General features: G+C 39.2%; 1 protein-coding gene across 3 annotated transcripts in view; it reads left to right on the plus strand.

Annotated features, from left to right (window-relative positions):
* The window catches only part of NR3C2 (nuclear receptor subfamily 3 group C member 2), a 220,612-nt gene that overhangs the window by 100,567 nt on the left and 92,887 nt on the right, over positions 1–27,158 (plus strand). For all 3 annotated transcript variants that reach the window (XM_074867492.1, XM_074867493.1, XM_074867491.1), the window contains exon 3: positions 21,332–21,471. In XM_074867492.1, coding sequence (XP_074723593.1) covers positions 21,332–21,471 — 140 coding nt within the window. The remainder of the gene's footprint in view (positions 1–21,331; positions 21,472–27,158) is intronic.

The raw sequence follows: 27,158 nt of genomic DNA on the forward strand, positions 1-27,158 counted from the left end.
GGTTATTCACAGAAGTAAGCTTCAGCAGATAGCCACAAATGCCAAAGACAGTAGTTTTACTTTACTGCAGGCATTGCATATATGATTTCTGGCTGAGGTGGGAAGAGGAAAAACTAGCTCCAAGTTTTGTATTTTGACAAAGAAATCTAGAAGAAACCAGGGGAATTCTATAGAAAAAACATATGAACTTATAGTGCAGTATATTCAAACAATGATGACACACTTAAGGAAAAAAACAAATATTTTTATCCAGTGAATCCCACATTTCTGAAATCACCATAGCCAGGGCTATCAAGATGGCATTGCTGATAGCAAATAAAACTCAAAGGCAAGTTTCTGCCTCAAATACACTTATCTTTGTAATAGCCTAATGTGTCAATTCTACTCTTAAAGGGTAAATATTTTACATACCTGACATCTGAGCCCTTTAAATCCTATTCAGAGATGTGTTTAGCATGCAGAAGGGTGGAAGAAAATGTCTGAATCTTAAGAGAAAAGTTTGAGAAAATAGGAAGGGAATACAAACTAAGGCAATCAGAAGAGAAAAACTGTTGAAGTGAAAGCTTAGAAGTGAAAAGTATGTAACTCCTCTAGTCTCCTTAACATACTGAAGTTTAATGCTTGAATTATGGTATAACACTGCAGCAGGGATAGTTCAATGTAAAGTAATTAGCAAATATTGACCAAAGATTGGGGAGGGAAAAGGTTTAAAAGATTTTTGTGGATTCATTGCTAGCTGTAAGAGGGAGATGGAAAGAGAGCGAAGAATTGTTTGCCATCTGTGAGGTCTCCTCAGATAACTTGAAAATTAGCTATAATAGGAGTAAACATTCAGTGAAGAGAATGGCTTTCTTACGTGTTTCAATTCATACACAAGTTTACAGCGAAAGTTGTACAGCACTACAGTTAGTGCTTGTAACTTTTGCATGGGATGTTCGGTCTCTTTCTCAGTCGAGCACACACGTTCAACTTCTAGCACTTGCAGAAGTATTCTGAGTATTAAGATAACATCCTTGTCGATTTCTACACAGAGGTCCTCATAGAGCAAACAAGTGATATCTCTCTCTCCCGGGGAATCAGCAGTCCTGTTGGTGCATGTATTGACGGGCTTGTTTGGAAGTTCACCAAATATATTTAATCCAAACTGAATGGGAGTTTTGCCATAGACTGTCATGAACTTTTACAGATTTAGTATTTAACATCCTTTCAGATCTGTGAATCTCGCGGGGGGGGGGGGGGGGGGAAGAGAAAAAGGAAAAAAAAAGACCCTACAAATTTCTTGCAGTATGCATTGTATAAAGGATAAATTATTATAAGCATATGGTACCTTTCCATGAACAGACTTGCATATGCATAAAAGTTTCTTTAAAGCATGCAGAACTTCCAATATATCATTCAGACCACTAAATTAGACTTTCTGCTTTCCCCCCTCCCCTCCATGTTACAGTAATATGACAAGAGATAGGAGTAAATATACTCCTTAATTCCTTTCTTCCCTCTTTTCCCTCCCTTCTCCCAAGAGATTTCAGGGAATCATTGTTAAACATTGAGAGTAATTCTGGTTCCACAATGCATAAGATGTGAAGAGATTGCCTTTATCTGAAAGGCAAAACCTAGAAGGTTATTGGAAAATACAGGGAGAGAATAACTATATAAATGATATGGTAGTACTTTAAGGAGTTGGTCACACATCTCAACACTAATTTTGTCTTACTGGGAAGACAAGGAGAGAGCGATTTTTCTTTTAGAGGATACCTGTATGACCTATTCTGTATCTCATATACACTCCTTGTAGTGAGTTAAGGAGGTTTGTGGTGGGTGGTGGTGGAGGATTATTCTTCTTTACTCATGTCACTTGTCCTCTACTCTTGTTAGCTCCCCTCTGCAGGCTGACAGCAAACTATAACAAAACTCCAGAGTAGCTCAGAATTACATTTCAGTATCTAACCTGAGACGGTTTTGAAATGGGTCGCATTGGCCCTAACAGGATTGGAGTTTGCAGTGTACAGCAGCTGAAAATGTCATACTTTGGCTCTGTTGCTGGGCTAAATCTCAATAGTGCCCTTTGTTATTCTGGCATATCATTTTATTTTTAGGTAGCATTGTTTATGAGGACATAGAGAAAAGAGGGATGGGAGACAGAGAGGAAAAGAAATGTTGTTGGACTAAGAACCTTAATGTGCAGAGGTAAGCTGGTGAAGAGTTGGATCACTAGAGTCATCCTCAGAGATCTGGACGTATGGGTGGGTAAATGTTAAGATCAAGTGTGAGCAGTAAGTTAACATCAGAGTATTTGCAATTTATAGCAAGGTTCTGCATTTATTACGTTTTCAGGTACTGACTGATCGCATGCTTTGTTGCATGAAAATGTTGTTCTGATGAACTCGCAGCAGAGGAGGATGCTGCAAAATAAAGTGAGGGCTTGAGACAGGTAAACATGCCAGACGGTATTTCAGATGGTCTCCATCATGTTATCTTCCAGGAACAAATGTGTGGGATGCAGTAGTATTTTAAGCAACAAGCTCATTTGGACTAACATAACTACATGCATTTGAAACAACTGGGTAGACAATAATTTAGAAGGTGCAGTTCAGTAACAATTTGACAGGTAGTGCTTTAGTGTCGCTCATCAATCTGATAATTTAGTTATGAAATTTTTTTGCAGTGTGTCCAAAATATCTCTGCCTGGTAGAGCATCACATGAGATGGTTTCTTGGGTACTTTTAATAAGGAAATTGCAGAAAACTGGGAATGAAGGGCACAGCTTCAAGTAGTAGTGATTATTTTACAGATGTGAATTTCTTGAAACACTTGAGGACTGCAGTAATACAGAAGTGATGTATATAATCTTTCTGTACTATCAGTAATAATCAGAGCAGCTCAGAGGATTCTTCAGGAGTTTAGCAACTCAATGGTTGATACAAGTCAGGCCAGGACAGGTTTGCCATCCCCCACCTGCTTAGTATAATCAGAAGAGAATAATTTTGCCACTTCTTCACTTAAATTATTCAGAGTGCAGAGTTATTCCCAGTAGCATTTTGGAGGTAAAGGGAAGCTCTAGCAGAGGTTCTCCCTTACGAGAGGAGCCACCTGGAAGCAGCACCCAGTCCCCGATTCCCTGCCAGTCTTCAGGCTGCACCCACCCTGGCTCTGTGCAGCGAGAGAGCGGAAGCATATGCATGACTAGGGTAAAAGGGCACAGAAATAAGAGATGGAAAAGATCTGCAGGACTATCTTAACTACATTTCTGTCAATGAGACATTGTTTCCTACAATACAGGCTTAAATCCTTTCTTCATTAAAATTTTAAACCACTCAGCTCCAGAGTAAAATGCTTCTGTTCTTTTCTCCTTAAAAAATAATGCGCATGTGTCTACTGAAATTGCACTATTATATTTTAAAAATACCTTAACAGGCTGGTTTCTAATGAGCAATTCTTTTCTGATAGCGGTGCACTTTTTCTGGAGCAGTGGAACAGCTCATAAATAGTTAATTGGAGTGATAGCCATACTTGTGCACTTGAGTAACAGTCTTGTGGATGACTTTTCAATCATGCAAACAGGCGCACTGCAGCCTTATCAGGAACAGCAACAATATGTCAAATTTTGAAGAGGAACGGGAGTCACCGACAAACTTTCCCATCTAGTTCTGATTAAATATAAAGCTGAAGTGTATTTGCTTGAGACAACAGTACCCAAAGCGATCTAGATTTTTTCCTGTAAACTTTTTTTTAGGACATGATACCCATTAAAATACATTTGGACTAAGTTAAAATGTTGAAGTCCTTGCTTTATATAAAAGATTGTGTGTTCCTTTTACATGGGCTGTATTTCAGCTGTTCAGTTTATAGTTTATCCTTGTCTTCTCTTTCACAGCATTGGCATTTAAATATGTATATCATGTTTTGTTAATAATGTGGCAGTGCATTGAATTACTGTACTTTTAATGAAAGCTCTTCAGGTTTAATGAGTAAAGAAATAATGTAAAATATAATAACCCAAGTCTTAATATTTTCTTGATCACAAGTCAAGCCTTCTATATAATTTATTAAAGTAGCATAATGTCCTTAAATTTGAGGTCAAGATTTTGCAGGCTTAGCAGAGATTTTTATGCATAAGGGAAAGATGAAACTTTAAAAATATTATTTCAGCACTTTCATAATTCAGGATTGTGACCTCATGCTCTAAGAATAGTTATGGCACATCACAATCAGCAATTTATCAATATTCATTCATAGATGACTTAGACTCTCTTTGTATCATAGTTTGGTTTCTTTTCTTTTCATGCAACCATAGTAACCTTAAGATAGCTAGTAAATGCCTGAAGTAGCACAGCCAGTTGTGTTATTTATTTGGGGGGGCTTTAACCAGTGTCTGCAGTATTTATGAAAGCCACTTTTATTCTTTTCTCTTCCTGTATTTTGATTTAGTTGTTATACCTTCTGCTGCCAGTTGGGACCAGTGTTTTTTAGGAGCTACCACAGTGACCACAGGCAGCCCCCAGGGGCCTGCGTTTGCAGCTGCCTGGTAAAAGCTTATCAGCTATGCTTTGACAGTGGCCACCATGAATTTGTTGTGGCTGCATGAGTGGTTCCTGCAAAAACCTTGGGGGGTTGCTATTGGTTTAAACCATAACTATAATGGCAGAAAAGGCATGAGAACTTACATGAGCTTCTATGGCTGTTTAAAACTTGTCTGTGGCAGTAGTGTTGCATCGGTCCATAGTCAAGAGGATCAAGCACTGAGAGACAGCTACAAGGAAATCCCAAATCAGTGGCATGAACGCTTCAGTTTATTAAAATATCCATCTGGCATCTCTGACGAAGCATTAAATGAAGTTCTCCAGCCTACCTCCCCAAGAGCAGCTGGCAGTAAAATAGCACAGACTCTTTTATCTATCCTGTAAATACTGCAGAGAAGGCCAGCAGGCACTCCTGATAATTCTGCTAGAGAAGTTGGTCAGAGGGCACCACCTGGCCTGACGAAGGCACAACCGTTTACAGCCATCAAGGACAAGATGATGATTCCTCAGAAGTTCAAGGATGCAGAGATTCAACTCTACAAAAAGAACAGAGCTCATGCTTTGGAAACTGGTGTAATCATTCACTTCTTGCAGGAAAAAGAAACTTCTACCTTTGCTGTAATAATGGTCAGCAGATCTGGAGGTTTGGTTTGGTTTGGTTGAGGAACAGTTAATGCAATTTTGCAGCCAAGGAAATCTCAGAAAAGCTGAGAATAAAAGCCTGTATATGGTCTTTGTCAAGTAAACCAAAGCCTGTAATACCATTAATCTCAAGGGTTTCTTCAGGCTTCAGCAAAATTCAGCTGTTCAGGCAAGCTCTTGAATTGGCAACTCTGGCAAATGTTTTCAATCAAGGCAGAACATTGCAGGTTTTTGCTGTCAGAAGGGCATGAAGTAAGGCTTCATCCCCACCCTGATCTGCCTTGGTATCCTGTAGGCAGAGCTGGTTCTTGATGTGTTTGGAGACTGCAATAGGGGAAACTGCATACCATGTTACAGGATTGGGGGAATTCTCAACTTCCAGCGATTTTTACATCAAATCCAAGGTCACACAGCTGATAACCTGCAGCCTGCTCTCTGCCAGTGACTGCAGTTGGTTCCCAAATGATTGAGAGCCAGGAGGGACTGACTCTCCAGATTATTCTGCCAAACAGCTTGGCCTGAGAACTTTCGCGAGGAAAACTGAGGTCCTGCTTCATCCTTGCTCTGCTAGAAAACGTGCACGTTAGCAGCGCAGGCTTGACATTTGCGGGCAATTTCTGCTATTTTTGCGGCAAGCTGCCCGAGCACTGCACTTGACAACGCAGTCACGAAAGAGGATAACAAAAGGCAGAGCAGCATTTGCGAGATTAAAGCAGTGTTGCTGGAATGAAAGAAGTGCTGAACTTCAAACAAGTGCTTGGTATGCATTTACTTATATTAACATTCCTCTGTATGACTGTGAAATTTGGATAACAACCTTGTTTCTTCCAAGCATTAACCAGTTCCTCTTGGACAGTCTTTGAGCCCTTGCTTGTGTAAAAGGCCTGGAAAAGGTTTTAGGTGTCAAGTTCTTGAAGTGTTTTCAAATACTCAGCTTAGAAACATTATTTTTATAGATACAGGAGCACAGACACAGATTTTCAAAGAGAAGGATGGGTGATGTGCTGCCTGAAGCCACGTTCTATGGACTCATTAAAATCAGAACGGCCCTGAGGCAAGTCCAGGAAATACTGCAAGGATGTGTTCAAGGAAGGTCCACATTTGGAGTCCAAAACCACACAAAAGACAACGACACTATCCACTGTGGTCAAGCTTTTGCAGATTCAGTAACTGGACTTCTATGGGTGTATGCAAAACTAGAACATACTACTTGGGGCAAACAAGCGAAACAAAAATATGTGAATCAGATGAGTATCTGTGGCTGTTAACGTGCTGCAAAAATGGGTTAATTTCTTGCAAACTTAAGTCAAAAAAAGCAAACTCTTCCTACATGGAATAGTAAGATTTAATGCATCATTGTAATGGCATCTCTTCTTCCAGAAGCATGCAGAAGAACTTCAGAGATGCGTAGGTATCGTTGGTAGCGCCGTTTCTAATGTGCAGCATGACAGGGCCGCCATCTTGCGTGTGCCGTTTTTAGAGGAGGTGGATACTTGGCTTCAGTCATTTTGAATTACAAAAAAAAGTATAAAAGAAAGCAGTAACCGATCCGTTTGGGCCGAAGTCTTCTGCTCGCTTTGAATTGAGGAGCGGCATTTCCTCTGTGGGCAGTGTTTATGGTGGGGGTGAAGAGAGGAGTTGAGGGCTGCGGTACCCCAGCACAGCTACCCGTGAGCTTAATTCAGATGAGCTGGGGCCAGGGCTGCCAACAAGATTTGTAATTGCTGGTTTCACTGACGCTAAATTAGTTTGGAATCAAATATTCACTCCTGCCACAAAGTGAGAGTCCCCACCCATTTCCCTGAAGAGGCCTGGAGGGTACAAGGGAGAGGGCAGCTGCGCTGTGCCGGTGGCAGTGGGCTCCCCTTGGCGTCAGCAGGCTCCTCTCCCAGCCCCTCACTCCCTGGGGGGCTGCTGTGTCAGCAAGGCGGGCACCGGAGGCTGTGGACCACCAAAGGGAGAGAGGTGGCAACCTGGACAAACCAGGAGGGTCAGAAGGGTTTGTGTCGGCTCACGGGTTGTGTTTGGACGCTCAGTGGGACAGAGGGCAGGCTCTTCTGAGGGGGTTGCGTGCTTTAGTTAAGCAGATGGTGCTTTTTAAATATGCAAATATGCGTGAGGGTCCAAAGCTTTAAAGCTTTTTGAGCACTTTTTCCTGTCAAGTTATTGGTTACGGTAGCAAGTCCAGCAGAACCCTAGACAGAACCTAAAGAAATTAAGTTTTATATAACTGAGCTGTCTATGTGTTCCCACCTAATAAGTTTTGAATGTCAGCCAACTTCAACTAAATTTGACAATGGGTAGTTATTACCTCTTTCAATTTTAGCTGTTATCTCTTACCAGTTCCATTAAAATAAGTGACTGGATGAAAGAGAGGCACCCAGTTAGTGCCCCCAGTAGAGGAAAGGTGATAGTTTGCATTTTTCTCCTACTCAGCATTGCAAATGGGAAGGAGGAAGCCTTAGGAAACAAAGTTTCATTATTGCTGCCCCTGAATAGCGACCTAGTAATTAAAAAAAAAAAAAAAAAAAGGAAACCCATTTTCATATACTTTGGAGCTCAGCACTTGCTTTATTTTTATATGTTAATTGGGAATTTGGAAGGCAGATGTGGAAACAAGGAGTTGTAGGTCTCTTAATGCTTTCTGACTGTGGTGGGCTCCTGCACCAGAAGCTGCATGGAGTGGAGTGGTTTGAAGCTTGAAGGTGTGCAAGCGGGAACAGCAGGGGCCTCTTGGATCCTCTGACCACCTAATAAAGTTAAGTTACACTGTGATTGCTGCAGTGTTTGAAACCATGGGTCCTCAAAACTTCCTCTTTGTCGAGTCGTCTCCTTTCTTCCCCAAGTGCTTCTTCTGCATATTGCACACCTGTTTATAGCAGAAATAATTTCAGGGTTACAGGGGTAAAAAAAGAAAGAGCAGATTGTTTTAGAATAGGCAGAAATTCAAGGCCAGGTTGGATGGGGCTTTGAGCAACCTGGTCTAGTGGAAGGTGTCCCTGCCCATGGCAGGGGGGTGGAACTAGATGGTCTTTAAGGTCCCTTCCAACCCAAACCATTCTGTGATTCTATGAAATCACTTAATGGAGCAAAGAACGTGTGTCGTCAGGTTCTTTCTGTTTGATTTTAATTGCACTCCATGTGGGACCTGTTGTGTCAATGAGTGATATTGTGGCCTAACAATGAATGTAAATGTCGCGGTCCTTGCTATAGAAAATTGAAAGTCTGCACCACCTTCTGCATACGTGAGATCTGGGGGGTGATGACTTAGCGGGTAATAATGTTTGCTCACTCTGCTATACACCTTGATTACTACGTAAATTGTGTAAATTTATGCTTAAGCACATAATTATTCACACTCAACTGTCAGTTTGCCTCTACAGTACTGTGCTTTTGTGCATAAACAGTTAAACATTCTTCTCCTGAAATGGGGAAGGATGGTGGTATTTTTAATTATTGTACCAGCTCTTATTCCCACTAAAGTTAAATGCAAGCTGCCTTCCAAAATCAGGGCCTGCTATATATTGCAAGAGTTTTGACAGTATGTAGCAGAGGATTTAGGAGAGGAACTGGGGTTGTGTTAGTTGCAGAACATAACTTCCTTGGTCTGTGTTTTGCTTAATATTCCCATTTTCTTTTAGTCTTTGCTATATGGGTTTCAGCTATTTAGCCAGAGTGAGTGGTAGGTACCATACTGTGTATCATTAGTATGTGAGCAGTAGAGTGAATTTCAGCTGAATAAAAATGAATTCTTTGACTTGCAATTGTGAACATTTCTAGTTTGCCTTGACAATCCTGTCAAGACAAATTTGAACTTTGTCAGCAATTGTGATTGCTTGTGGGAGAATTACCAAAAGCCTTTGCTCTAGGTATCAGTCAGTGATTGCAGCCCTCATCTGCTATTTGACCACAATTTTCCATGGCACTCAGCAGGCTATTACTTGTCACTCTGACATATAATGGAGGGGTATTTTAATTGATTTAAAAGTTAAAATCTATAGTTATTTAATACAGTATAACTGTATTACATGTCAGCAGTTGCACTTGCTGTGAAAATAGGGAAAGGGGAGTTGAAAGGACTTGGGGTTTGGAATATTTTAAAAATACACATGCAGTTGATTTTACTTTCTAGTTTTACAGGCTATCAGTAGAATTTTTATTTAGTTAATGGGAGCAGAGATTTCCTGTTATGTAATTATTGTTGATTTTAATAGAGATTCTTGAATGTTAACTGTGCATTTAGTTTCTAAAACCCATATCTTCCAAGGTTCAATAGTACTTCTGCTCGAAAGTCTTCACTTTTGTGGCAAGCTCTGAGCCAACTGCATTTTGGATCTGATGCTATTTTGTTTTATGACCTAAACATTTCCTCTGTTGTGATCTCCCAGTGTCTGAAATAGGTATAATTCTATCCAAATCCAAGGGGCATGTAAAATTAAAAGTTGCAAATCACTGTAAGGCTGTACGGCATGAGTGCAGTTGTTGCATTTGCACACATGCAGGTTATGTGTGTGCTGGAGTACGAGATCAGATGCTCTGGCAATACTGACTCCCTAATTGTTCTTGCGGATGCAAGTATGCAGGGTCTTTCTAACTCATGATGGTGATAATTAGTTCAAAACATCTTTTTCTATGTGACCAGTTCAAAACAAGCTCTTTTGCAAGAGAGAAGAGAGAGAGGAAGGCTCTACAAAGATGAGTGGCTCACATCTTTCTTTTCTCCCCCCTCTGCCCCCCACCCCCCCAGTCATTCAACTTACCTGGTTTTCTAAGGAAGAAGGATGGAAAGAATATCTGCATTCCTTCTACAATAGTAGGATGAGAAATAGGGCTGTTGAATACTCAGTGTATCTCACTTTTGGCCCATACTGCCTGACCCTCCACACAAACTATGGGCAAGAGAAAACAGAGGGACTCAAAGTGCACAAATAAATGTGGCAATCAACAATACCACCACCAACAGGAGTGACTGTACTTTACCTTGGTGTAAATACAAAAATAATGATCTCTGGAATTTGTCACTTTGCGTAGCAGAGGTGGGACAAGTGGAAAGTGATGTCCCTGTCTGAACTTGAGCTGCTACTTGCCATGTTCCCTGCTAATCACAATTTTTACAAGCAGATGCAAAACCTGAGAATGCTGTTTCACCTGTGACAAAATTCACAGGTTGGACTGGGATCAGAATACTTCTAAAACTTTGGTTTTTCTATCAGTGTGTTTTCTGAGAAGGTGCCACAGAGCACTTTACCAGCAGCTAGTCATTTTATGCCAAGGAGTTACTCACATACTTGCTAGAGCTGTGCCGGGTAGATTTTTGCCTCCTGAAGGTAAGGCAGGAGGAGGGTTGCATAGCTACTTGTTTGCACTGAAGAGAAAACGGGAGTGTTTTTCTTACTCCACCCTGGTTGGTGAATACTCTTTGAAAATGCAAGAGAATCCTCTGTGGAAAGCTGGCCTTAAGGCAACAGTTTAACAGAGGAACTTCACAGTGTGCTGGTGAAGAAACATAGCGTATGGGTTATATTTGAAAACCAGGTTATACGTGGGATTGCGCACCTAGAACTTAAAGCTAGTGTATGATGAGTTTGGATTTTCTTTTGTGTTTCCAAAGCACCAACTCTTCATCCCAAGCCTTAGAGTGGCACCTTTATATCAGATACATCATTTGAAGAAAGTATGGCTAGAGAACTTGCTAAGGTATTGGAGGAAATCCAATTGCAAACTGTTGGTAAGCATCCTGAGAGTCCGAGAGACTGGGAAGTGAGTCCTGGGCGAGATGATGTTTGCAGATAGGCACAGGCAAAAGCCACTGGAGATTTGGCCAAGCAAAGAAGCCACAGCCAGAAAAATGAGGGATTGTTGCATGAGGGCCAGCTTCACCACTCACAGAAATAGGCCACATGAAGGTCTGCCTGATATACCTGTTCCTATCCTGTTTTTCCTTCTCTGCTTTTTCCCCTTCTCCCAGAAGGTGACAGGTGTGATTCCCACATCCATGTGCCCTGTACTGCCTACTCAACGCAGGCACATTCTGCTCGCTGTAACCTTTGTGTGTTCCTGAAACGTCACGACTGACTTCTTGTTGCACTGTCAAAAGGTAGCAAAAGCCTGTGAAGGTGACACGAGGGCAGCAGTAAAGGAGGTAGAAGTGGAAATCACCCTGGTCTTTACACCTTCTGGTTTTAGGAAGATGTTTTATTGGGACTGTGGGACCAGGAAGGTGGGTGAGACAAATTTACAAACTACCCCAACATCTGTGTAGTTCCCCAACCTAGAGCTGCAAGAGTCTTCCTATTTCTTGTATCAAGTAATAATTGTACGCATTAAAACACCATGAACAGCTTAAATTTCTTAAAATGGAAAAATGTTAGTTAAAATGAAGCCTTCATTATTTCAAATAGTGGTTTTAGAAGTCACAGAAGATATTTCAAAATAATGTGACTTTTTGCCTTTTAAATATCTGTTAATTGGAGATGGTGGTAAAGTTGGAGTTGGGCTTTTACTGTATCATCTGAAACAGGTGCCAAGCTGGAAACTTCCAGTAAAACGTAAAGCATTTTGCTTAACTTTATTAAGGATTATTACCTTTTGATTAGTAAGATCATCTTCAGCGGATTATTTCTTTTTTCAACCTTCCTTTTACAGATGCACACAGAACTTACTGCATGTTGCAAGATATTTAAGTCTGTTCATGTCAGGAATATCTCTCTCTGATAAGGGTATGGGCTTGAGCCTTATTACTCAGTTCTGCATTAGTAACTCTTACTAAATAATATTGTGAGCTGTCTGTTGCCTTTCATTCTTCCCTGCACCTTGTTTATGAAGTTTAGATTAGTGTGCAGACTTTCCTACTTCTATTTTCTGTTCCTGGGTGGAATTATAATATGGCATACACTGGTACCGTGATGCTAATACACTTTCAACATCCATACTAATTTTGTCTTGCTGAATGTGGGGGGCACAAGGGAGTTGAAAGGGCAAACTCCCCCTCTTTCCTCCCATTAGATTCTTTTGGCTCAAGCAATAATTACACATGTTGCCTTCCGAAGCCTGTGGGATTGCTCTTATGAGTAAAGGTCTGCCATACTGGGGCTTTTATTTGACAAGTTGGAAAATAGCCTTTGTTCCCATGGTAACCTTTTTTTGTGCTTTGGTGCATTTTTCCCTATGGTTTCATGGTTGCTCTGGAGGTTTTTCTTTTGTGGTATTTTAATCCCCAGTAGATAGGGGATGGCACTTCAGTTTACTTTTTGCTATCATGAAATACTGTAATTTTATCTTTTTATTTATGGAACTCTTGTAAACTTTTTGTATTGTGTGGTTAGGGCATTAATGGTATTGTGGCTTTCTCTGTAAGCATATTGTGCACTCAGAAGATAAAGCAAATAGTTTGTAAGAGGCAAGTACGTATGACTGGATCAAGCTGCTCAGTTATAAACTAGTATTTTGATACAGGTATTCCTTTAGGACTTATGCAGCCAAGCCCTTGCCAGACATACCAGGTAGATTTTTGTCTCTGTAACAGAACGGCATTTCTTAAGGTTCAGAATAGTCAATACTCTAGTCATCAATGTCATTTCAGGTTGCTGCAATAAGGGTTTCATTAAATAAAACTTTCAAACAAAGGCAGGTATTTTTAGGAGTTGATTGTTTAGACTCTGAGGGAAGAACTTGAAAAGAGTAGTGAGCTTTGTTTGAAAAGAGGAGGCCTTATTTCTAAATAGCTGTTCTTATTACTGGTAGCATCTCTCTGCATTTGACTTGTATGAATATTTTTCTTTCTTCCTTGCTTATTCATAGTTTTCTTTGTCTTAGAAGTTCTCAGTAGCAAGGCAAAGTAGTCACAGAGTCTTGTCTTGTCTGCAGTTCCTCATGGTAATGATTTCCCACTGGTACCCCCATAAGCAGGTAAACCTCACTTGAATCACTGCATTTTATGCAGTTTTAAAATTATTGTTGACCAAGAAGGGAGCAGAGTCTCACCGAGTAAACACTACTATGTGCTCATACAAGACTGACCAGGATGCATAATTAGTTTACATATTTTTCAGTGGCAGAAGATGAGATGGTGCTATGTAAAATGGGATTTTCAAAGTCATGTCTCCCTTTAGTCATGGCAGGTGCAGCAAAAGAGTTAAATTAGCTCCCTGCCCCCCAACCCCCCTCAATAGACTTTCAATAATTAACTAGATCATTTTCCAGATAAACTGTTCCTGCCTTATCTTGCTATACAATACATAGCAATTTATAATCAGCAGCACAAATACCAACATTGCATGCATTTAAACTGCACTAATTCTATAAGTGGACCAAGTATGAAAAGTTAGAACAAATGGACTGCGAGGCTTCCTGTTGTTCTCTGGCTTCCAAACTTGAAGGTTTTTTCCTGATAGGAAACTCCCCATCTAGGTTAACCATTCAATTTCAATAGATAACTATACTTATGTACTAAAAAAACTGCAGAGCAAGTAAATTTTGTTTCCCTGGGGCAGTTGGATCTTTGTACATTGTGACTGTAGTTTGAGGAGAAAAGCGCATTGCAGAAGAATATTAGGAGAACGTTATGCTTCTCTGATCACTAAACCAGTAAAAAGTAGATTTATTTTCCTAGGATATAAGTGCTCCTCAGTTTGAGTCCACCAGAACACACATTTGTTTACACTTAAGTTTATATTTTTCTGTAGTCGATAGATTATTTTGAGGTAAAATTTGGATAGCCAACTATAGTTGCTACCAAAAGATTTCAGTAGAGAAGGTCAAGGAAAAGTCAAGTCTTACAGCTGGATGTCAGCATCCACTAAGGTAAATGGAAATTGAAGTACCTTAGTACACTTGCTTCATTTTGTAAAATCAACATATGCCTTAAGGTTAAACTAAATACAGAACCTGTTCACTGGTGACTACAGCACAGGAGAACCCATCAGCTTCTATTTGCAGAATTAACACTGCAATTTAAATGCTTTATTAAAATCATAAGTGTTTTTTGTTTTTTTTTTTTTTTAAGATTTTGGGGGGCTTGGGAGAAAGGGTGGAGCCTTTTCTGTTATCAGTGCACGTCAGAGTTTGCTTGTTATCATAATTAAGATCCAGGTATGGAAGTGTGATATATGACCCTTAGGCATTGCTAAATAAAGTAACTTAATGTGAAAGCTGGAGCTGCTGCGGAAAGAAACCATCTGATTTCTCAGTTTGCTTTCTCTTAACTAAATGTGCTTTCCCTTCTGATACCTATATATTTCATCATACTAAGCATTTCTTAAGAGAAAAAAAGAAGTATAAATACTGGATTAATTTTGTAAACTATGTATTAGGGTTGTAGTGTTTGAAGTTCAAACAATTGAAAGTTTTCCATCTTCGAACAGAATACCTCTGTGCTTTAAAAAAAAGATAATTGAGACTGACCACTGACTTAAATGTAGTGCCACAGCTACTGAATTTTAGGGGTTTGGGGTTTTTTAATTTCTTAAAAAATATACCTTCAAAGTTGCAGATGGCAAAAGAAGTTTATTTTGGTGAGATACTGGTCCATTTTTTTTAATTACAGTAGGTAATAGTGGATTGCATGAGTTCTTCGTCGTCAGCTGAAACAAAGCAAACAAAACTGAATAAATGGCAATCAAAGTAAGAGCTTCAGGATCCTGAAGTTTGGGACATTTAAAAAATAATTGATTGATAACACAGGAAGGCACTATTTTCTAGGTCCTTTTTCTTCCTTAATTGAATTCCCTCAATACTTCACATTGAAAATGTATTTTCAATGGATGCTTTTGTTATCTTTGTTATTCTAGTAGAGAGAAGACATTAAAGAAAAAAAAATAATTATTTCCCTAACCACTTATATTACTTATGGCCTGGTACAATACTCCAGATGTCAGAGTAAGCGTGCACTGCTTCAGATGTTATTCTTATGTCATCCATAACACGCACTAAAGTACACAGTTAGCTTTCCTAAAATATTTAGTGCTTGTTCAAGATTTGAGTCTTAAACTTTTTGTTTGTTGGGTTTTTTTTTAAGGTTTAGTCTTAAAAATAATCTTAGCCTTTTTATAAGGCTGCAGATATAAGAGTTGGTAGTGGCCATGAGAGTCCTGTTGTTTTATCCAAGGAAACATAACTGTTTCTGCAATGTCTGTCTTCATCTCTGTAGGAGCAGGATAATGCCCAGAGAAACTCAGCCAGCAGAATTTGAAGCTAGGTTATTTAGCAATTTGTAAGCCTCTCTGCCAAATGTCAGAGGGTAAATGTTGCTCCACCTGCATGCAGGGGTGTTGCTGCTGAGGCTCAGGGGCATTTTGGTTTCAGCTTAGGTCCTTCCTTAGCTCCACGTTCATGAGGTCCCATGTGACAGCCTTCTCCCCAAAAATCTGATCATCTCTGCACCTTTTCACTTCTCTATGCTTTCTTGGTCTGCTGACAAGAAGATTGGTTTATATAGTCTGACATTTAAGAAATACCATTTTCCAGTCTGCTAATCTGCTTTATGCAAGTAGTTACAAGAGAGAGCCAGGGTGCCTTCCTGCAGTGAAACTTTTTAAAAAATTTGGGCTATGCATGGCAAAACTGATAGTGGTCAAACCTTAATTGACAGTTAGAACTAGCAGCAAAATCTGGGAGATGCTGCTGGTGGAGGTCCTGACCAACATAATTGTGTAGTGGTCAAATAATCTGTTGGACAACTTTTGACCAGTATAACATCTTCTAAGTAACTAGTAGAATTATCTCAGGCAGTTAAATTACTGTTTTTATGTGAACAGGCACAAAAATAATGGAGGTAATGTGAAGAGGAGATGCTTATGCTATCTACTGTGATGGCTGAGTGAATGATGAGTTAGAAAAAGAGGATAAGGGGATAGCTGCTAGAGAAGTGGCCAGTCAAAGGAAGCATTTAGGGATGTGAGATCAGCTGTGGAAACCAGGAAGAATTCAGGGAACTGGTTGGAGGGAGAAAGGAGTATATTTCCAGGGTAGCATAAATTTGGTAATCAGTCTCTTGATCTTAGTGCCAGGTTACAAGGAATTGTGTTGTCATTCAGTGTGGGAGTTTCTTCTCTCCCTTGGGGGCATGGGCTGGCCTGCTGCATTGAAGATGGTGAGGGCCAAGTGTGTGGGTGTGCTGCTGCAGTGGCACGACAGGCTCAGTGGCGCCAGGGCTCTTGGGCTGCTCTTGGCCAACTCTTGACCGCCTCCTGACCATCTGAGCTTCCTTGGGTGTGAAAGGTGGGCCAAGCTCCGGTCTCCATGCCCAGCCAGACCGTCCACGTCATGGTTGTGAAATACCATTGAAATACACAGTTCTTGTTTTGGGCCACAGGAAACTAAACCTAGTTTCAGTATCTGTGTGTGCAAACTTAAGGATCATGTTTTCATGTGCCAGTCCCCAGTAGAAGATAACTCTCTCTGGAGGTTACACCCCTTCAGAAATTAGATAAGAGGGTAGAAGGAAGTCTCTGCATCTTGAGTCTCCTGATTATTCTTCCTCTTAAAGATTTTTTTTTCTTTTGGTGAAGATATGATGCTGATCTCAACTTCTTTTCACCTTTGTTTTCGCATAACTTTTTTGAGGTGTACTCAGCTTCCTTCTGTTTGTTTTACTACCAGAAAATTTCTGTATGAAAAAGAAAAGTCAATGATGTGGAATTAAAAAGGACTCATCTAGATCTCATAATAATAAAAGCGCTTGGAACAAATGAGTTTGGGATTCATATTGTGGCTTATGCTTCTTTGGAGTGCTTCATTTTATCATCGGAGAGGAGGCATCATTTGTTTAAACTATGCTCCTGTATGACATCTGGTTTGAAAAGCATAATAACCTATATAATCAGCTTTTAAAATGCTGGATTATCTGTGGGTTTATTGACTCTTCTTTAAAAAATCTGTTATTTCTAATTAATTCTCCATATAACTATTACTAAAGCAGACACACAAATGAGCTTGATGGCAATGGCTAGTCAAGGTCAGCATTTAACTGCCAGCATTTGCGCTGTTGAGGATAATAAATCAGGCTTATTCCTAATCACATACCCTACAACGTGACAAATGTTAGTGGAGCCATCTAAGCAACCATTTTACAAATCATTTAGAAGATACATTTGGCATTGTTAAACTGCTCCATGCTGCCCTTGGCTGTAGAAGCGTTGTGATAAAATATGGACGCTTTGTTAGATCGCCTGTATTTGAATCCTGCAGAGTGTGTGTGTATCAGGGGCATGTGTTTGCTTTTTTAATTTTGTATTGGAAATGAGAGAAACATTAAAGTAATAACATCTAATCAACCTATGGAAACCACTGGCTTCTGAAAGCAGTGATGAGCACCATGGCACTATTTCATATTTCTTGTGTTTTCAGTTAGAAGCTTATGTTGGGAGTAGGTTGCTGCCCACAAGAAACTTTCTGGGTCAACTTTTCTGCCCATTGTGTGAAGGTTTTAAGAAAACCTGTTAAATATCAGAGAAATAGTTTTTAGGCTCTAATTTGGATTTGGACAAATGTGTAAACGCAGTGTTTTCACTTGGTCTGAAGTCAATCCTGATGTGGCCCACAGGTGTCATTAGATTTAGCGTGTCATTCAAATAGATACTTGGCAGTAGGCTAATTGCAGTCCAGGGAGTCAGCTGTAAAGTTCCTGATCTTTTTTTATGGTATCTGTTCTTATTTGGACCAACTCTTGTATTTTTAAAAGAGAGAATGATATATTACCTAAATAATCTAGATTATTGTAACTAAACTTCTCATCTGGAGCAAAAAATCAAACCGAGCTCAAAAAAAAAAGAACTAAAATTAATGTATGTATCTGTTATAGTCAACTGAATTTAACACTTAGTTTTTACCTGTTAAGTCTTATCTGCCTGTAACTTTTCCCACATACCACTTTACATTAGGATTACTTGATAGAAATTTATGGGATGTTTCTGTGGAAAATGAATGAAAAGGGAAATATTTAACTTGGAGTGTGCATGAAAAAAAGCACTTTCAAAGTGGGCTGGGGTTTTTTTAGTGTAGCGTTTCTCCCTCTACATATTATAAGATATAGAGCTCTACTGATTAATTAAATAATTGGCTTAATAAAAGCGATGAATAAATAAAGTGTTTTTCTGTGTCATAAACACTGGATATCTGGCCTTGAAACGAGGGCAGAGAGGTAGTTTGCTCACCAGTCAGATCTTGATGCAAATCTTGTTCACCATGGGTAAGTCGCTGAGAAAGGAATGACAGCTTGAATGTAAGATAGATTCAGGAGGAAAAGGTGTAACCATCCATGCGTGCCTTGTTGAGAAAGGAAACCTACCATGGAGAGAATGACTTAATCTGAGGCTTAGCAGTATGATTTGAGCATATTTTTTGGATTCAGCCTTTTATTATTTGCAGGTATGTACAAACACCGCTTTACCTTTATATGAGGTATTATAACAACATTTTGAATTGACAAATACTTTGGTGTAGCATGGGTGAAAGAGGATATAAGAGATTTTAAAAACAAGCCAAATATTGTTCATTAGAAGACAATTGTAGCTAGAACTGGCAGAAGTTGGAGGAGATTTAAGTACCAACAGCTGATATCAATGTTTCTTTGCAATAGAGTGTTTGAGAATTGCTCCATGTTGGATACTCCTATTACGAATTAAAATACCTCATTTGTGTTTTAACCTATTCCACTTCTTAAAGGATGTATGGGAGTTAATTGAATTTTATTTCAGAATGTTAAGTTTCCACCTGTGATGCTGTGGCTGAGTAGTTGAATACATGCTTTGTATTCAAGCTGTACCTTCAACTTTCAGTTATATTCAAGCCCTTCATTTAGAGAAGCACTGTATAAAATGTGCTATAGATTATGTCTTAGGTAGGCATTCAATAATTGTGGATTGACTGGTGTCGCAACGTGTCTTTACTGGCTTTTTTTACCCAATAATTCTGTGTAAGTGAAATTTTGTAGGGTAGCTTGTATCTAAAAAAAGACTCTCCCACCTTCTTCAAATCCTACATGACAATTTATTTTTAACTAAAAATAATACATACTTTATATATATAGTATGTATATATATAGAGAGAGTGTATGTGTCTGTGTGTGTGTATATATATAAATAAAAAAACATGCATGCTGCTGTGATACCCTGGAAACCTCCATTTTTCCACAGGAAGAGCTCTATAAGAGAATTACCTTTTTCAGATATTAAAAATACACTGACCTTTTTCAGGGTTGAAAGACTAGGAAAATTTTTGCTAGTCTTAAGAAATGGGAACATGCAGCATCAAAATTACAAATGCCCCAAGACATTTTGGTGGTATGTCAGAATTCAAATGTTTCCCTTCTCAGACATAATACCACCATTTGAAATGAAAAAAACTAGAATTTTCAAGGAGTTAATTCTCCAGGTTATTGACATTTTCTCTAGAAAGCAGACACATTTTGAGGAATTTTGTTTAATGAGAGGCTTAACGTTTTTCACACAGTATAAAATGTGCTAGAGGGAGAAATGCCCATTCGTTGCCTAAACAAATCCAAATGCAGAGCTGAATACCAGCACAGTCTTGGCATATCCTGAAGAAGGTACCTTTCCTTAGGGGTAGATTAACGCGGTGTGCATAGCTATGGCTATGACTTGAGCACACAGAACTTATTTTAACATAGATTTGGTGCGGCTTTCCTTTGTCTCTAACAGAGGAGCTAATGACATCACCTAGCAATTATCAAGTAGTGTGATGTTATGTAATGAAAGTATAAATAGCACGAGGACTAAAACTAGTAAATCTAACAGACTATCGAGCAGACAGGAGCAGGAATACTATATGGAATATTTGATTAGCATCTGAATGCTGTCATTTAAAAAGACATTTAGATTTGATGTTACAGTAAAGCTACAGGCCAGGCAAGTTGCAGTCCTTGATCTGGAGTGGCATTTGTGCTGTGCCCCTGGACAAATCACTTGGCCTCTGTATACCTCTTTAAAGGAAGATAGAAAATTGAAAAAAGGCAAAGGGTGCATACTTGAATTTTCTTAAGCAAGCTGGTAATCTTATGTTTGAATTAAGACTGCCTGTGACTGACTGACAAATAGCCTGTGACCTGCAATTTGAACCATGAGATTATTTCACCACCAGTGTAAAGTCTCTTAGGATTGTTTTTGTAGTTGTTTGGCAGCATTCAGAGAGATAACGTGTGAAGAAATGCAAGAGGTCACGTTTACCTGAAGAAGAGAGCCTGTGTGGAAAGACTCTCCCCAGCCCTCTGGAGGCGTGGGAGGGATCCAAAGCTTTCATCTCCTTCAGTATCTGGCACGTTTCTCTGAGCGTGCCGATTCCATTAGGGTGGCATTTCCAATTCCTGGGGGAAGAAGGGAGGGAGGAGACTCTCACTGCATCATGAAATGTGACTTGGTTTTGAAGATTGCTGTCTTTTAGAGTTGCCAGTGGAAAATACTTCCTAAAGATACCTTCAGAGAGTCATGGTTTTAAAAAAGCCAGCAACAGAAATGCACCGTCTTTTTAGAGGGCAGTAGATGGTTGAAGCTAGGTTTGCAAGATGAATCAGTCTGCAAAACTTCGGGATGGTTTCTGAACCTCCAGTGCTGCTTTTCTTGCACCTACAGTCATACAGAAGGGTCTTCTGCACTTGCAGAATGTGAAGAGGCTTCAAAACTACTTTGGAAGTAAGCTGTTAAATTACAGAAATATTAGATGTAAGCTCAAGGACCACTGTAGTGGTAAGCAGGAATGTGGACAGGAGAGTGCATACCACTTTGCTGTTCTACTTCATAAAATGGTCTTAGCGGTTTTATTACAAGTATTCCTTAGCTGTAAAGGCTTCAAACAAACAAACAAACAGAAAGAAAATTTATAGCTATCAGGTTGCTGCCAGAGCAGTTTGTTTGTTTGTTGTTTATTTTAAGTTTTAATCATCTGCTACCAATAAATTCCCCTGCCCTTGTGGTAACTTCTCACATTAACATTGATTTATTATGGGTGGTTTAAAACAGACAATAAAAATACTGCACTTACTAATTAAAGCAGTTCATGTATTCAACCAGGCACTGCCAGAAAGAGTTGTGGTTTCCTAATTGTTAGGTGCCTTGAGCGATATACCTGTTATAAATTCTTAATTGAACTTTGCATTATGGCCAGTGTGATTTGAAATATTCATAGCTGTTTTGTTTGGTTTGGTTTTTTGACTCCAGCTCCTCATTGAGAAGTGTATCAACTGGATCTTCAAGACCTTCCAAAGTGTGTTTGGTGTGCGGAGATGAAGCATCTGGATGTCATTATGGGGTGGTTACATGTGGCAGCTGTAAAGTTTTCTTCAAGAGAGCAGTGGAAGGTAAGACAACACAAAAGAAAAAACATCAACAACAAAGAAGACAAAATATGTGTGGATTTGGGGTTTTTTTTTAATAGAAGTGTATATACACATGCATATATGTGTTCCTGTGTGTTTTCTGCCGTTCATAAAATTGTGTTGTTAATCTGAAAAAAAGAAAAAGTTGAATGAAGTCCAATTACACGTGGTGTAATTTATGTAGAATATGCCAGGGTGTTTTGCAGTGTACGCCTTCTAAAGGATGTGTTGTTTTAATTCACACCATTGCTGAATCAGTCTGCTTCTCCACCCATCCAAGTGTATTTTTGTAATTTTTAATGGACACAGATACAATTGATGTAAACATACTCCTGCTTCTCCTGTACTGGAGGATGAGTATGGTTGTCTCATCATGCTTTGGCAGCCCTATGTGACAGTACAATTCACTCAGGTGAGTTATTTCCCTGTGGGTACCTCCAGGGCTTTTGACTCAGTAGTGCATCTGCTTCGTCTTTCAGCAAAAGAGAATTGGCTTTACAGTACTGTGGTAGACTGGCGGGGAAGCAGGAATTGATCCTGGTCCTTTTCTTAGAGATTGTTTTCTTCATTAAGGACTTGAACTTTTATGAAGACTGTATTTTGATAGCTTTATCACAGGAATGTTTTGCTCACATCTCCCTATTTTATGTTAATTATGGTATAGCTAGTCTTTCCTGGGCATCTCAATAGAAGGAAGTTAGGATCACTCAGAGTGTGCAGGACTTTTGGCAGGTGTTGCCTCTCTGTGACTTGGCTTGTTAGGTTAAAAGAAAATGTTTGACTCTTACAGACTTTGCAAGCAACTTCAAGTGATAAAAATCAAGTTTTTAATACCCAATAAAGAATAAAAGTTCATAGCATGCGAAGAACATAAATACAGGTTTTTCGAAGCCATTGCTGTTGAGTAGATGTTCTTACAACCACTGATGAAGCAGACAAGATCTACTTACTGGTTTATTTTCATGAAGAAAAACCTAGAAGGAAGAAAATGGGCTCTTAATACAGTGTCCAGCTTGTGCACTGAAAAGAGTGAGGCAGTATGGGATACGATTAATTTCTTCTGTGATCATTAAATCTGCCGTTGATGGCAATAAGGATTTAGCTCTCTGTTAAATAGACCTGGAGGGCTTGTGCGTCATTGAAGTCAAGACCTCATGTAATAATCTCTCTATCAATCTATTTATCTATCATCAAAAGTATCAGTCTAGTTGAAATGAACTTCCCAAAGTATTAAGGACACGGAAAAGGTTTCCTCCTTCTGAAAGCATTTTCTCTTGCTGTTTGTTGTGCAATAGCTGACCTTGCTGCCTTCATTCCCTAGCTTTTTCCTTGAGGTTTTTAGTTGCTTAATGTAGCACATGAACTGGAAAACCCTACTGGTTTTCACTGAGTGATTTGCTCCATGTGCCACATCATGGATGGCATAGAACCCCATGTCTAAGCTGGCTTCTGAGTCATGAGGATATTCTTTTGTTGTGGTGGTGGTGATGTTTTGCAGACACCTGCGCTTACTAGTGAAGTGACAGCATCTTTTGTTATTTTCCTTCCTCCTTTCCTGCCTTCCAGGAAAGCGTCCTTCCCAGTGTTGAATCACTGTAATTTCAAGCTACTGTGTATCTACATTTACCACACCCCTCTCTTTTGATGTCCTTTCTGACATAATCTGATGGATATCCCTATCCAACTTTACAGGAATTTATGAAAAATTACTAAGGATTCCCTTTAGGAGTCAACAAAGTAGCAAGACTACATTTCCAAGCCTCAAAACCCAAAATTATTGGGAAAGGATTACTCTGTAATCAGGCATAGAAATACATTTTTTAAATTTAATTAAAATTTATCAGTAATTACTGAAAGTTTATGAGTTAAGCAAAAAAACCTCAAAAAATGAAAGACAAAATGACCCTGTCATCCCTAAAAATTGAAGATAGGCATTTTAAATTATCTTCAAATATATTTTTTTAGAATTACTATATTAATGTACATGTTCCTACCAGTGGTATGTGAACACTGTTGAAACTTCTGCTGGGTGTGCACATGACTGAGCTCTTGATGCTGCCAGTAGCATTGTTACTGTGCAAACACTGAAAATTTGGCTTGCACTTCCCTGATTTTACACATACATATATATATGTTTGTGTGTGTGCATAATGCGTAAAAGTACATTGTAGAGTATTAGCCAACAAAGGACATAGCAAAAACATAATATACATTTTTGTCTCCAAACATTCTGGAACTATCAATGTGAATAAAAATTTGTGTTGATAGTTCTGTAGCAACAAAAATTTTTTGTAGAGTTGTCATAAATTTTTCAGCTGGGTACATGACCAATAAACCACCACATCCTGAGGTTTACTATTTTAAACGAAATATTAGTAGCAATTACTCTGTATTGTATGTTCATGAGGATGTTTTTAAAACTATGGTAGTTCAGTGCATGGTATAAATAAAAAATAAACCAAAGTGGAAGAACTACCTTAAATGTAGATCCTGAGCATACCTGTCTCAGCTCTGAGCTAATGCTGTGTTCTTTAGTTAAGGGCTTGCATTCTTGTCTTTATTACAAAGGAAACAGTAAAACTCCCTCTGTGCACATGGAAACAACTTAGTGGGAAATTTGTAAATACAGTGGCTAATTTATTTGAGTAAAAATGAATTGTTCCCTCTCTAAAGGATAGTAGTAAAAGAATAGAAAGGATCCTTCAAGTTTCATTCACCATTTCCCTGAAGTCACGTGTATAGACTTTTTAAAGATTTATGAATATTTTTCCAGTTATGTTTTACACACTTTATACGCCCGCACACGTGTGTGTGCACACGCGTGTATTTCTTACTTGATCCACTAAACATTCTTCAGTAGAAAGTGGCACAAGAAATCATATTCTTTCAGAAACGGCCCCCTCTTCCAGTTGTTATTAAATATGGTAGCTACAGTGGGTGCCATTTTCACAGAACCATGGAACAGCTGAGGTTGGACGGAACTTCTGGAGGTCATCTGGTCCAACCGCCCCTACTCAAGCAAGGTCACTGAGAGCCAGTGGCCCAGGACCATGTCCAGTTGGCTTTTGAATATCTCCACAAGCTCTCAGGGCAACCTGTACCAGTGATTGGTCATCCTCACAGTAAAAAAAGTGCTGCCCGGTGTTCAGACAGACTCTCCCATGTTTCAGTTTGTGCCTTCTTGGAATGGATCATCTGTTCTCCTTGACGGGGAAGAGGCTTTTGGTCATTAGTTTCTACTGATTAAATGAAAGTTTTATTTAATTGAATTTTAAAAGTTACATACTGATTGTCCTTCAAAAGATACGGTGGGATGGAAATCAGATGGGAGAGAGCAACTAGTGTTCAGGTGGAAGGACAAGAACAAGTGATCCTAGCTGAAGATGTCCCTGCTCATTGCAGGGGGGTTGGACTAGGTGACCTTTAAAGGTCCCTTCCAACCCAAACCATCCTATGATTCTATGAAGTGGGGAGACAAATTTTGTCAAAAAGCATGGAAACAGAGAGAATAGGGTTTTGGAGAGGGATCGCAGTATACCACCTAGCTCTTCAGGTCTCAGCTAGATTGCTAACACTGTCAGCCCGCCTTGAACAGCTTTGGAGTGCCAGTTCCTTTGTACTCCTCTGAAATATTGTAAAACAGAGGGATTATACCAGAAAAGAACAACTGTATTGAAATTTAAAACCAAGGAAGTACACACCAACAAAGAGACTAAAGCTTGCATTTCCAGTTGTAGATCTGGTAATTGTATTCCCAGTGAATCTTATTTTGGGGACTTGCAGAAAATGTCTAATGAATTTATGAGAAGGAGAGCTGTAGACCAAAAAAGTATTAAAATGGGTTTATTAGTGAGATTTCAAAAGTAATTTCAGATGGAATTCATTACAGGGATGTAAGTTATCGAAGTGCAAAATTTTGGTATCAAGTAAGCATGAACTTTTTGCTGACTGACTTGATGAACAGGAGTCTGGTATGAAAAAATGTGATTGTGTCATTAATATAAATTTGATCTGCCTTGCAAACAGTAAAATCCTTTAACCGCAAAAGTGTTGATAAATGGTGTCACTGCAAAAGTTAAGACATTTATAATACATTTTTACCTAGGATAACTATATTGTGTAGTTTTCTAAATTACAGATATGGCCAATGATAACATTATTTTAACTTTGATTTATGGTCATTGATAGAGTCATATGCTGACATAACGCTACACTGTGAGCAAACCTAAAGCACCTGGCTAGTCTTGTCTTCTCTTTTTCCACTGAACCAGCTTTCTCTAATCAGAATAACAGGCTTGAAGTCAGAAATCACAGCTGTTCTTGCGTATGCTTTGCATTTTTAGTCTTCATTTGTTCAAGTTCCAGACAAGTATGAGGTAATGTGTCCTAAATCAAAATTTATATCGCTTCTTAGGTTGCTAAAGTTAATCTTTGATTCTTTCTTTGGCTTGAAGGTATGAAAAAAGGAAGGCATTTTTTCATCTCCAAATGGTGCTAAAGACTACAGCAAAAGTGACCATCTTCCAGTTATTTTGCATGTTTGCTGGGAGATTTTTGGCTACTTAAAATGGAAGAATTAACAAATTGTATCATGTTAGTTATAGGGAAGCTTGTCTTTTTTTTTTAAATACAAAGATGTGATGTTCAATAAATTTCAGATTTTGCTGTTGATTTCTGCTCCAGGAGGTTCGCCTTAAAGCTAGTGCTGCTATTTTAAGTCAGAAACATAGATCTCTTTTCACCTCAGAACTTGAAACACAGTCACAGCAACAGAAGTTTCTAGGGTTGCATTTCTTTTTCACGTGAACATTTGCTATTTGCCTATTTAAAGTAGGGGGAAATTTGGCTGAAGGAAATTTTTCAAAGTCTAATCTGATGCCGTCTTGTTTAAATGGCTTCCTGGATATAGTAAATGTGCTGTGCACCTCAGCAAGCAGCCTAGTAACAAAGAAATCCTAGCTCTGCTGTGTGTTTGAACAGCAGGTTATCCAAGACTTCGCTTCAATGGTGGAAGGGATGAAATTTCTTATGGAGCAATCTGCGGGGATTTGGCACAGCTGTGGGAACTGAGGTTGCCTCAAAGATAGGGTTACGGAAAAAAAGTCCTATTCTTCATCTCCCTTTGTGCCAAGCTGCTCTGAAAACACAGAAATAAAACAACCTGGGCTGCAAGATCAAGGGCCAGCCCACCAGTCATCTGGGGTAACTCCAGTCTGCCTTGCCAGGCACCAAGGCCGATCTTTTTGCCATAACCAAAGGGATCCAACAGCCTTCTAGAGACTCATCTTCACATGAAGGATTGCAAGCTATTGCCAGCCTGAAAATTCAGTGGTACATAAATTCAGTTCTTTGGCAAGCAAAGGCACTGTGCAACTGTTTAGCAATGGGCCAGATGCATAATATCCCAGGGATACTTTTTTTTTGGAAGTACTCTCTGTAGTCTCTGCTTCCAGAAGGCCACACAAGAGGGAGAGTGATATGTCGTACGTAACACGTTTTTTCAGAAACAGGTAATCTTCCTATCATTTTCCCATGTAGTGTAAGTGAAAGAACTTACCAAGGCTCTAAACCTGCCAGTAGAAGATAAAGAGAAACTAAAGCCTCTCTGTGTGCCTCTTAAATTTTTTCATTTGAATTGAGGTGGGAAAAAATATCAAGGTATGAGAATT

This window comes from Strix uralensis, chromosome 4 (assembly GCF_047716275.1).
Source record: "Strix uralensis isolate ZFMK-TIS-50842 chromosome 4, bStrUra1, whole genome shotgun sequence".
Classification (NCBI taxonomy): Eukaryota; Metazoa; Chordata; class Aves; order Strigiformes; family Strigidae; genus Strix; species Strix uralensis.